Source organism: Puntigrus tetrazona, chromosome 2 (genome assembly GCF_018831695.1).
Source record: "Puntigrus tetrazona isolate hp1 chromosome 2, ASM1883169v1, whole genome shotgun sequence".
Lineage (NCBI taxonomy): Eukaryota > Metazoa > Chordata > Actinopteri > Cypriniformes > Cyprinidae > Puntigrus > Puntigrus tetrazona.
The window spans coordinates 4,347,935-4,361,799 of record NC_056700.1 but is presented as its reverse complement, the minus strand read 5'-3'; the positions used below and the strand labels follow the sequence as shown (position 1 = coordinate 4,361,799).

General features: G+C 39.2%; 1 protein-coding gene across 4 annotated transcripts in view; it reads right to left on the bottom strand.

Annotated features, from left to right (window-relative positions):
* LOC122360677 (zinc finger protein 521) overlaps nucleotides 1-13,865 on the bottom strand; it is a 71,397-nt gene that overhangs the window by 15,198 nt on the left and 42,334 nt on the right. For all 4 annotated transcript variants that reach the window (XM_043261508.1, XM_043261515.1, XM_043261495.1 and 1 more), the window contains one exon: nucleotides 2,045-2,176. In XM_043261508.1, the coding sequence (XP_043117443.1) occupies nucleotides 2,045-2,176 (132 nt within the window). The remainder of the gene's footprint in view (nucleotides 1-2,044; nucleotides 2,177-13,865) is intronic.

The window sequence follows — 13,865 nt, the reverse complement described above, 5'->3', positions numbered from 1 at the left end:
AAAATACATTTTAATACATGCCATATATGTGGACCACAAAACGATCCATTTTTTTCAGTTGAATTCACTTTTATATCATCTGAAAGCTGAATAAATAAGATGTTATTGGTGTCTGATTTGTTAGGATTGGACAATATTTGACTGAGATACGACTTCTTAGGGATGCATATTACAAATGAAAAGTTACAAAAGTATATTTTAGGGTAGAGAAAATATATTTCCAGTCATATAGCAGCTTAATTTTAGGCTAAATAATATATATATATATATATATATATATATATATATATATATATATATATATATATATATATATATATATATATATATATATATAAAAAAAATATATATATATATTTTTTTTTATTATATATATTATTATATATTTATTTTTTTTTTGTCAACAAACAAGATTTTTTTTAAATGGCGGTGTATACAGCATAAATAAACACTCGAGAAGGACTTTTTTTTTTACTTACAAAACTGAAAAGTCTCTGCTGGAAGTACACTACAAGAGACGCAGATGCTGAAGGCCACTTCATTAGAGACAGACAGCAGTGAAAATACACTCACTGCTCTTTGCAGGGCATCGGTTGTGCTTGTAGGCGAGGTGAGCTAAAAAAAAAACACTGGATAGCTTTCGGACCAAACCCCAGGAAATATCAGAGTTCAGAAAACTTCTGCACAAATGAAATGATTTGAAATGTGATCTCGCGTGTGAACGGTTGGGATGTTTGTGCGATGCATGTAGTCATATGTTCGTCATGATTTCTGCAGTGCAGACGCCGTCCTAGCAGAGCTGCTTTCTCTCTCTCTCTCTCTCTTTCTCTCTGCTGCATGATCAATATGAGTGCGGAAGGAGACGTGGCGGGACCTGTCTATCAGGCGCCAACACCAAATAAAGCCGAAATGAAAAAAAAAGCCCTGTAGATCAAGTCAATAAGAATGAGAGAAGCGGAGAAAGACAGAGAGAATTGAAGCATGCTGCTATGGCGGCAGAAATATCAAGATTAAGTGACTGTATAAGCTACATATTACGTTTTAGAGTTCTTTACATGATATTGCTCCAGAGTCGAGGCTCCTCAAACTTTTTTGAAACAAGGACACCCTGGATGGATTTTCTCTATGGAGAAAAGCCTTTAAAATAGACTTAGAGTATTAAGAGTTTAGCTTGTAAAACAATGCTATAAATGACTGCTGTAGAAACTGCAAATATTTATTGTAAATATTAAATATTATAAATGCATTAAAATAAAATCGTGTTTTTTTTTCCCCTACAATTTTAAAGCTTTGTTTTATTTAAATGAGCTGACCTGTGGTCAATACTGGATGTTTTGATACAAAAGTACATACAGTACATAGTTTTATACCTTTGTTTAAATTTTAAAAATAAATTTGCTTCAAATTGATGTAAAGTGCTTGCTGGTTTGAATCTCAGATTCTCGTTTGATTCATTTTTTGACTCGCATATAAAAAAACAATGAAAAACCATATTTGTTTAAAATGTGCTAATTAATGTTAATGAGTGCAATAAATATTTTTTTGTATGTGATGTAAGATCCAGTCCCTAAACAAACGTTTATAAATTGTGATTGTTTGAATCCAGTTCCATCCTAAGCGCCCAGGTGTTTGTGAAAGCCCAACTTAAACAACAGCTAAAAGACTCTGACGAGAAGCTTTGTGCGCCGAGCGGCAAACAGCCCCTGAGTTCAGGGACAGCATTATGCAGACAGTTAACCCCGCTGACACCAGAGATGAGACGCTTTCCTCTCAGGACGGGGTCTGTTCCCACTCTTCACATCCAGAGACGGAGCAGATCATTAACACCATCCTCCACTAATGCAGTCTCTCCAAAAGCAAAGGCTCCACACACGTGATGGAACTCATGCTTTCCATGATCTCAAATGCACAAAATTGTAATTCCATTTTGTGTTATTGCATAGCTTTAAAATTTGGAAAACAGTGACAAAAATCCTGATTGACAGTATTGTTGGTCTGGCACGCGCACACACACACACACACACACACACACATAAAGATGTACCTGTGAAGCAGACGGGACACTTGAAGGTGCCGCCCATGCCCTCGAAGCTGTGCTCGATGAGGTGACACTGCAGTTTCGCTGGAGAGTCGAAGGTTTGACTGCATAGTTTACATTCGTGAACGAGCCCTTCCTCTGAGAAAAAGAGAAAAACACAGTGTCACTGGAAGAGTCTGAAAGATTCACAACACAAGCACACCTAGTCTTAACCCTGGTCCAGATTCAAAGCATGTCTGCTGAAAGAAACTCGCAATGGAGTGATCTTAAAATGTGTCCGATTTATTTTATATCTAAAGCATATAAAAGCTACATAAATGTCTTAATTGAACTGTGGCCTAACCCTGGCTTTCACCTAAGCCCTGTCGGTGAAACCAGGCCTATATGGTTTTCAGTCAATTTTCAGCTAAACAAATGACTGGCAACACCGGCTAAATCACTGGTTTACAGCACTTATTTCATGCTTTACTTGTAAAGCTACTATGTGATCAAATGAGACTCCCAGGAATAATTATAAGCCGTGTTAAAAGCGCCATCAGTCCTTGCGTGCATGCAGCGGAGTGGATGTTATGAGTGATATCAGAGCTGGTCTGATCTTGAAGGTGTGTGTGCGTCTGCCACACGGGAGCAGCTGCAGCCCGGCAAACCCCAGAGGAGCCGTTAGCACAGGTGGACACAGATGGCATTTAGCATAGAGTGAACTGTGACGGGATCTTCAAACGCACCTACAGCACAACACACACAAAACTGCATTTATACAGATTTAAAATAATAATAATAATAAAATGCGAGCGGTTTGCCCATGGTCGTGCAAAAGTCACCTTCACCATGCTGGGTGTTGTGGGTGACTGCCAGGGCATTGCTGGGAGGTCCTTGCGTTGTGTTGTGTGCATTGCTGCCTACTGGTTCAATTCAGTAGAGTCTACCTCTAAGACGGTCTCTATTTGTACGACCAATAGATTTCGACTTATTGCTTAAAAAAGCCATAACAATCGACCGTTATTTGCCACTGCTCATCTGCACAAATGAAGCTAATGGTTTAACAACAATAATATTGTAAAATGGTTTAGTAACAATAATCAAGAGGCAATGGCAACATGAGGACTATAAATACTAAACAATAAGGGTCACATGACAAACCAACCAATGGGCAAACATGACTAAAACAACCAATAAGAACATGGAAACAGGACTAAACTATAAAATCATATATATGAAAACATGAACATGGCACGAAACCCAAAACCCACGCACACGCTTTACATGTTACCTCTGGGAGATATTATCAGGAGACATGGTGTTAGCTTTCACTGCTATGCTAATAACACTCTACATTTCTTCCCGGCCCGGTGAAACACACCAAATTGAGAAACAAAATGCATAGTCAATATAAAATACTGGATGAAGAGTAATTTCTTAATGCTTAATTCTGTAAAAATTAAATAATTCTAAATTCTAAGGTGCTAATAATATTTAACCTAAAAACCCCACATGATGGCCGCTCTGTTAATTATTTCTTATCAGTTTGGAATCTTTTCTTTGAAAACCATGTTTCTAGTATCTGTAAAACTGTGTTTTTCCATCTCAAAAACATACCTTTCAACTTATGTTCTCAATTTCAAATGCAAAAATGTTAATTCATGCGTTTATTATTGTAAGGCTTTATTGAGTGGTTGTTCTGCACGCAACTAGAGTCCAAGGAAGTATGATCATATTAGCCCGGTTCTGTCAACACTGCACTGGCTCCCTATCAAACATAGGATAGATTTTAAAATCTTGTTAATTACTTATAAAGCCCTGAACGGTTTAGCTCCTCAATACTTGAGCGGGCTCTTATCACATTATAGTCCTGCACGTCCGCTGCGTTCTCAAAACTCTGGCCATTTGATAATAGATAATTTGATAATTGATAATTTTTCTAGAATATCAAAATCAACTGCAGGCAGCAGATTTAGCACCTATTTCCTATTTAGCACCCAAACTCTTGAACAATCTCCCTAACGCTCTTCGAGAGGCAGACACACTCTGTCAGTTTAAATCTAGATTAAAGACGCGTCTCTTTAACCTATTTTACACAACACACTAATACACTTCTATTATTCAGATGCGTTAAAGGATAAAAGGCTGCATTAATTAGAAGGAACCAGAAACCCTTAACACACAATGTGCTTGTTACATCATAAAAAGAATGGCATCCATGCTAATATTAGTCAGTTTCTTTCTTATTCTGTTTCCCAGTTCGTATCCAGATCAGATGGTGGATCAGCACCCAGAGATGACCTTCATTGGAGACCAGAACAGCGAGATGAGAGCCCTGTGGACAGATCACCGGAACCCGACGTGCACACACACACACACACACACTCTCTGAAATAGCTGCGTTTAAAAGTGAATTGGAAATTAAGTGCTGGGCGTCCGGTCAGAGGAGAACTGGCCCCCAACTGAGCCCGGTCTCTCTCCATTCTGTCAAGGATGGGGTTTTGGTTCCTTGCCGCTGTCTCCTCTGGCTTGCTTAATTTTCTAGCGATCATCGTCATTTTGATTACAGAGACCGTCTCTGCATTTAATAAAAAAATGAAGTGCTTAATCTTGTCATTATACATTACTATCACTCTTTACTCCTATTTGATACTGTTTAGTGCACAATCTGTATTGTTAAAGCGCTGTATAAAAAAAGTGATTGGAATACACACACATTTCTTTTTACTCTTATCTAGCATATTTTAAAATGTTATTTTTTCCAATGACGGCAAAGCTTTCAATATGATTAATGAAGTTAAAGTTTGTTACAATGCATTCTGGGATTGGCTGGTCTGCAATGAATACATGTGATGCTGCAGCTATACTGACCTAAGAACAGCTCACTGAGGGAGTCGTGCATCTATTAATACATAATGAGCCAAATTACCAGTGATTAAAGCCCTGGGAATTAAAGGCAGGCTCCTCCTCCTCCCGTGTGTGTGTGTGCGCGCGCGTGTGATTTCCCTCATGAGTTCAGCTGCTCATGTGGGACCACCCTGTGTTTATTCATTTAACGATGAAAATCGTATAGTAGGGGAAACTTTATCAAATCAAACACTGATGATTAACGGTGGGTCTGAGCTCAGCTTGATTTATGAATGCTGTAGTGCTGTAGTTCTCAAATTAGTGGAGATGCTCAAGACCAAGACCTTAGAGCTTTATAAGCATATTGCCAATGTAGAGAAGGAGGATGAATTTAAATACCTTTATTACCTTAGATTCGGTGGATCGTGAATTATGAAAACAGATTTGTGAGGAAAGCAGATTTATCACAGTTCGCGAATATGATATTTGCTTTTGCGATATTATTATTATTATTATTTCATTCATGTTGGTGCATATATACAGCCAGGCCTGATTTAAAGGGATAGTTCATCCGGAAAATAAAATTCGGTCATTAATTTTTTTCCCAAAGTTGTTTCAAACCTGTGTGAATCGCCGGTCACCATTAAAGAGTATCACGAGGCATTTGTGCTTTCCCCACGAACGTAAATAGTGGCGCTTATGTCAAATGCATTCTTACGTACACTAAAATAGCGAAAGATGTATCTTCGGTGCATGCGGCCAAGATGAATCGCTGCTACATTCGGTGCCAAAAGCCTAATTTAAACGCATGTCTTTATCCTGCTTGCACACAAAACCGGCGCCATTTCTGAGCACGCGAGCTTTGTTTGCAATACACCAAATAAGCATTTCACACACTCTTTCTTTCCCCGTCTCTCAGTGTCTCTCCGTCAGTTTGTCGGCCGCCCCATGAGCCGCTCACACCAGGAGAGAGGAAGTTCATTAGCTCAGCTAAATCAGAATTAGTCCCTTCATTCTGACGGCCTGAACTTCATTAGACGGCCCTTCACAATCCAGCAGGGAGACGTGATGAATCAACGCGGGACGATATCTTGCCTCACGCAGCAGATTCACACTTCCTCCACACCGCCTGCCCTTCCTCTCTCGCTATCCATCTCCTTCTCCCTCAGTTCAGCTAGTCTCATGTTTTCAATGAAACGGAGAAGAAATTGCTCAGAAATGAGAAGCATGTGTACATAATCACATGCCCGCAGAGTTGACATCGGTCCTGCATCAAACACGCTCAATAAAAGCCGCTTGGACCCTCGTGAACATTTGCTGCATCGGTCACATGACATAAGCGTGAACGTTCAGACAAAAGAGGCGCATGCAAATCACAGATTTCTCTCACGTAACTATCGCCGCATCTATAAATGATTTAAATTCGTTCTCCTCCGCATGTAGATGATAATAACCACACAAAAAGGAGAAACGTCTGCGGCGCGGGGCTGATTTCTTCTTTGGCTCGCGCGTTCCTGTAGCCGCCCCACTGATGCCTGTTGCCATAGTTTCACGATTCAAAAGAGGCAAGAGCACCAATCAGATAAAGAACAGGACACAATTAGCAAACAAATCAGATTGTTGTGCAGCATGCCAAATGAATGAGACGGCACGGAGGAGCAGGTCCTGTGAGATTACACCCCGGATATCAAACAGCACGCATCAGTATAGAACATGCAGAGATACAGCGACCTGAAGCAGCCATGTATGAAAATTATTTTATAGCATAATGTGATACATCCCGCATGACTGATTATTCCGTGTGCGTAGCTTATGCATTTAAATGAGTAAACATTCACGTTTTCTGTACACATTTCCGTAAACCTGATATATATATTTTTCTTGAATAATCACAGCAGCAACAAAAAATGCTATGGATTATTTCACTATTGAAGCATGAATAATTTAAAGGCATAGAGGCCGCTTCTTTCCAATTCTTACAATTGTGGTGAAGTAATACAGAATTGTAATGCATTCGGGAGCAATGCATCTACAAACGAGTACGCATGATTCAAACAGGCATGAATAATGACTTCAAATGCAAATGATATCTATTAAATAATTAAACAAGTTTTTTGTTAGACAGATTATCTAACCCGACCTCATGAGAAAATGTATTTGGTAACACATTATTTTATGGTTACACCTATTAGCATTCATATTAGCCATTCGGTGCTAATTAAGCACATATTAATGCTTTATTCTACATCCCTAATCCTACTCAATACCTCAATACCCTCAACTACCTTACTATTAAAAAGAAGCAAATTACTAAATTCATTGTGAGAAAAATTGGAGTTAATAGTAACAAGTGTTACCCGTTCTAAAGTGTTACTGTGCATTTGTATGATGTATAAGCATAAAGAATATATAGGAGTAATTGATGGATTTGCTGCACAACGAATACCTTGGAATATGTGCAATCTAAATAGAATCAACAATTCTGTGATATCAAGAGAAGGCATGAGGCAATGGGCTTTGAGATGAAAGTGTTAGATAATGCCTGCCTGCTTTGTCCATATCACGGGTAGTTCATTCAAAATGCGACAGCATTTTCTGTACACTAAACTGGTATGCCTAACTTCGGCTATACAATAATGTAACAAATAATTGTGTACTTAATGCACAATTGTGCATTAAAATGCATTTTAAGCTTAATATTAGTAAGTGTCCATTGTGTGAAAGTAGTACTACTATATATAAATATATATATATATATATATATATATATTTTTTTTTTTTTTTTTTTTTATATATATAGATCAGTATGTCTTGAGAGAAATGGCAGTAAATATGTCAATAGATTTAAATCATACTTAGTAAGTTTTTTTTAAGTACATTTACAAAAACAGATAACTTTTAACATTTCCCAGAATTAATCAAAAATTTTTTTTTTTTTTTATTACCTTTTACAAGGTTAACTAACACACAGTAGAATATAATAAAAATTTGATTTTGTAATAAAAAAAGAGGTATCTGTTTTTGCAAATAAACTTTTTTTTATATTTAATTTTTTTTTACTAAGGTATACCTGCTAAAAATGAGTTCTGTCAACTTGTAGTCTTTAAAGAAATACAGTGAAAAAGAATGAGTTTAGACTGAATCAGTTGCAGCGATGACGTGATGAACATTATTTTTCTATTTCTTCATGAAGGCAATGTCTGTTGGCATCACATTTATGTGAAACTGTGCATGAAAACCCGACTAAAAACTGCAGTGGCTTCCTTTAGCGGGGGATTTTGAGGGTAGGCGCCCTTGTGGGAGAATGTGTTGTGTGTGTGTTTGTATTGATGTGTGAGGCGTCGCAGGAGAGGGGGAACCCTCGGGCTGCTGTCTGCACCTCACAATCACAAAACTGAGAGACACGCTCCCTCTACGCTTGCAATTATACTCACACACACATCTAGACGAAACACAGACGCACAAGAAAGACTTCAGTAATTCACTCCCGCTGGATGTATACTCAGAGCGGCTGACATCTCGTCTCGGGGGAAACGGTTCTCTCCGGCCCCCTCGCATGAGTCAGGGCCGGATTACCTCGATAAACTCCAGGTGATGGGGTACGTGAAGGGTACACGTGACCAGTATGCCCAATGTGAGGCTGATCGGGGTGAGTAATGTGGGCGCTGTCAATGGAGCAAGCCGCAATACATCCAGCGCAATGGAAGGCAGCAGCTGCACAAACAAGACTCTCGTGGAACTGCTGTCGGTTTATAAAGACGATTGTGTGAATAGCTCCATTTTTCCACTCTACGGTCACCCGTTTTCCATATGTGCTCACGAACACGTGTGCTACTTGTCCGGAGAAAAGCCTCAAGTCGGATGACTGTTTGCTTTGGAGGAAATCAGCTTCCCCTGACTCCTGCCAGCAGAGAACCAGCTCTGATCTGCTGCCAGACCTGTCAAGAAGACCATGCAGAAGAAAAAAAAAACATACCAATACGAACCACACTGAGGTCAAAGCACGCTGTGGGGGAAGACAGCCTTTCTATATACAATCTACTGTACAATGTCTTAATGCAGACAGAATGTTACTTAAGCCTAAATGGAGGTGGACACTACACCATCTGTAGTACGGTGAAGTTTAATTGCATTGCATTACTTTACTTTACCAGATTACACAACCCACGTAAACCTCTCCAACACTGCACATGACTGTGTGTTGTAGCTTTATTTTTTCCAGTTCGTTAACCAAACCAAAGCAGGCAGTTGTTGGAGAGCACGGGACAAACTTTCACTTGAACGTAGAAGGAGGTGCAAGGCATTTCATAGTATCTGTAGTACAAAGTCTAACCAAAAGTGTCCGATTTATACTTGTGCATACAGATTTATGGTCAATGTTAATGGTCAATTTCAAATATTCAGTTTTTACTTTGCTTACTGCATCCCCTGCAATTGGAAATCGATTATATTTGGCATGTGTACTCAGAATGTCCTGTTCTCCATCTGTACTGAGTTCTGTGCAGTTTGGACACTGTGCTCACAAGATACGGGCCAATTAGTCATTTTGGACCGCATCCAAAATTAGATATTGGCTCATATCTGAATCAAGATTCTTTGAGGCCTTTTGTCAGCCTCCTGTGAGTTCTAAACACTGGATGGAGTTTGCCAGAACCTTTGTGATGTGTCTTGTGTCATTTCACTGACGCACACCCCACTAACACACAACCGTCTCGTGTCAACATTATCTTCTTCTTCTTCTACAGAAGATCACAGATCCATATCATAAAAAAATATGAAATTTGGCACACTGGTAAAGGACAACCTTGACATGTCGCACAGCAATTTTGGATTCTCTACCTCAAAGCCTCTAGCGCCACCAACAGCTCAAACATGAGTTATAATTAGGACTAGAACATTTTTTTCATCCCTCTAAATCCTTGGCCCAAAATGTTTGAAATTTACTTGCATCTATATATTCTAAGTCCAATGAATTTGCAAATAAATCTGAGTTTTCTGTATGTTGTAATATAGTACATGATGTAATACTTTCATAAAGAGACTTATCAACTATTATTTTTTTGGAAAAAGACACTGCCTTTGTATTGTGCACGGAAGTTGATAATTGCTGTTCGCAGCAATATTTCTAACTTGTACTGTAATTACTATTATGGATTTTGTGTGCCGTTGCAGCACTACAAAAAATGCATGGAATGGATGTGGGAGAGCACTAAAATAGATGAGCTTGCTGGAGTTGTGTTGAAGGTCCGTTGTCAATCCCATGCCCAGCAAACCAAGCTCCCACTTAAACTCCTGGAGATGATCTAGAGCCTGCCAGAGGGCCTTGGTGTGTGGGATTTCTGCTTTTTATTTTTTAAGCCCATTTCCTCATTATGGAAGCTGAGCAAAAGGTCACTAATGATTCTCTTTGCACATGAGAGTTTTTTTTTTAATAAAACATTACCATATTGCATTGCTTAGTTGCTCTTTATGAAAAGTAATACATTATGTTTTATTTTGTGTTACTTTTGTCACTTGGACTGGGCGTGCCTACATTTTTTGATAACAAAATACATTTTTTGGCATCTGTAAAAGCCCTTTCATATCAAAAATGAAATGAAGTTGCCAGCCACTGCCAATATTTTTGATTACTTCACAAAAATGCAATTCGTTTTTGTTGTATCAATATCTGAATACGTCAAAAGATATAACAGAGCCTCTACTTCATGCATTCTATTTTTATAAACACTTGGTAAGTTTTATTAAAATTACTAATAAAAAAATTAACAAATTGAACAAATAGCGTTTTTGTGTGTTTTGTAGATTACATCTGGATCAGATTCAGACTGATGATCAAAACATAGATGGAATAAATCATTCCTATCAACACATCCAAAGCTTCCTGGACTGACATTTCATTAGGTAACGTTTGACAGGTTTGATTTATATGCAGCTTGATGATGGTGTTAATTTATACATGCATCTGCTTGCTTCTGCTTCTTCTTCCGAGCATTCAGTACTCTTTCAGAAGATGTGCAATACGGCCTTTTTCCACTATTGAGACTATTTCCCTCTTCCGATCTTCGGAGATTATATGCCGTTCAGCATGTTTAGGAGGGTAATTAGACTCTTATCTCCAGTGTTTTAAGTTCGTGAAAGCAGAAACCGATGTGGATGTGAAGATACGGGCTGCGTGGAGTAAAACTGGCCGTGTTCCTGAAGCGCAGGCACGGTCTCCAAGGTCATCCGCATCGGGCTGTTCTCTCATACTGTTGGCTGCATTAAGAGCATTTCACCTGCTCCCGGCATCCCAGCGGCGCCACTTCCTCCCGGGAAACCAGGTGGAGCGTTAAAAAACCTCCACATATGGTGAAGTCAAGCTGCTCGGAGGCTGCTGGGTGTCTGCTGTGGGTATAGCAGCTCCTAAAAGGCCCAGCTGGCTGTTGGAAAAGGGCTTCTACATTACTGCACCCCAGCGGCTGCCTCTTTCTGGAAAGAGGGCCGGCCCGTTTGCACCAGAAGGCCATTTTAGACTCCTACTCGACACCCCCCCACACGATCTCTCTCACAGACCCACTCTGGATCCAACCGAACATTTGGTCTTCCACTGCTGCTTAATCAGACTCCTCCATCTGGCCCCAGTTTTCCAGCGGAACGGGGAGAGGTGCCTCCAAATGGATGTTGTAGATAGAGCCACAGGCTTCAGACAAAACACATACGTGACCCGTGCTGGCAAAATCAGCTACTTTTGAGCAGCACTCAAAAAAAGTGAAACATTTCTATTTTAGTCGAATTTGAGGTTTTCAATAAAAATGACTTCACTAAGCTTTTGTTTAGCAATCCCTATGCCCCAAAATGTAAACAATACGAAGAGCTCCATAAAGGCATGTGTTCACGATAAATAGACAGAGTTACTGTATTTAAGTGCTCATACAAACATTATCTATTATGTCTTAGGTGAACGTTTGGGGAACTGTTGGGCGAAGTGTATTATTTGAACGTTGAACATCTGTTTATATTTTTAATAAGAAAGATAAAGTAAAAAATAGCTATATTTTGATTATTATATTATTAAGAAAAGAACTGGGAGGAAAAGATGCAATGTTGCTTGACATTCAGCTTTGGAAATTTCACAAAACTTTCACTTTTTCTTAAAACTGACTTTGCTACTCGAGAATGAGAATGCGAATTAAGTCACTTTTGGAATATATGCTCATTTTTGACTAGATTTGCCAGCACAGGTCACACATACGCAGACCAACATACGTTATATTCAAAGACGGGGGACAAATTAAAGGACATTTTTGGGGGTACGGCGTCTCAGTTATGATGTGGGGGCTATCTTTTTGGCTCCAATGGGGATGGGTCATATATTATAGTCAGATTTTATCCCAATGGAAGATTTTGGACCGGTGTGTTAGACAGAATTAAAACACCAAATGAGGGAATATCTTTTGGATGAATGGTGTTCCAATCCTTCTGTAGAGTCAATTCCAATGTGTCCGTTTTGGCAGAAAGTGGTGGAAGTAGCTCAGAAACGCTGACTTCAAACCATACGGCAATCATTAAACTGAGTCCACAGTCTTTTTCACATGATAGCTTTTTATGTCGCTACCTACTGTATGTATAACAGAGCGTTCGAAACCTTAGGATTGCTCTCAGTTAGGACGTGGCCTCAGAAGGGAGCTGTCCGTGTAGGCAGCAAGGCAGCTCACTAGGTTATGGAACCGAGCCAGAGTAAAAATGAGAGCAGACAAAAGGAGATGTCTTTTTTTCTGCAGTGTCTCCAGGGCTTCACCCTTGATGTGGCGCATTCATCATCTCGCCTCCAATATCAGTTATTCAGCGGCTCGTCTGCTTACAGCAGAATTAATTTGAGCTTTAATTACTCTCATCGGTGGAATGCTGATGAAGGCAAGCAAACGGGCAGCTTGGGACGCCGCCGCACTCGCTGCGCTGCTTTCATACCACCTCAATTCCACACGGACACGCGAGCTGGCAAACAACCGGCAGGCTGGCCGCGTCAGGACCCAGAAGAATCCAGCGACAAACCGCACACACAAACGACAGGTACGTGAGTGATCAGACAGACGGCCAATACAGCAAAATAGTAATACGACAAACACCCAGTAATATTACGATACTATTTTATGATACCCTCCCTTGCACTTCTTTGTTTTTATCATCCTCTTTTGCTGAATGGTCATTTAAATCTTAATCAGTTTTTATTACAGGTATTGCACGTGTATGAGGATGTGTATGTGTTTATCTAAAAGGTGACAAAGGGTCTGCACACTCTCAGAAAAAGAAGGTACCTCAAGGTATATAACCAAAGGTACAAAAGCTAGAAGGTGCATCATTGAATCTTATTTACTCCTAAATTGAGAAAGAGAGAGAGAGATATCACAAAAAATTTGATTAATTGAGAAATACATACTTATTCTTACCAGCCTTTTTCTCAAGAAATGCATGGATAGTTGTATAAAAGCAATGCAGTCTTAGAATAAAATAGATATCTAAAATAAAATGGCTCTTTTCCACTTATGATTCTTATGCTACTTTTTCAGAAACTAAAGGCCCATTTACACGAAGCACGATAATGATAAAGATAGTGATAACGCCTAAAATGCGGAATATGCAAATCTATTTTTAACTTTGCGTTTAAACGAGGTTCAGTCCAGCTTCAGCAAGGTCATGGGTTCCATTCCTGGGCTATGCATGAATACAGCGCAACTTTAGATAAATACGTTCACGCATGTAAATGTTAAAAAACAAGCACAGAGTGAACGCAAAAAGTTTGGCCGTTAGTAGGGCAAGATAGGTATTAGATACAGCCTACAGGCAGTTATTGAGCTAACTACAGTGTGTAATAACAGGAATGATGCTCATAGCAGATTGTACTGATTTGTTTCATTTTTAATTAAAATGACACTCTAGAGCAGAGTTGGCAGGGCAAATATTCTTATTCAAATCCATATAAAAAATGCAATTAAATGATGTTCAGTGTGAACAAATTATGATG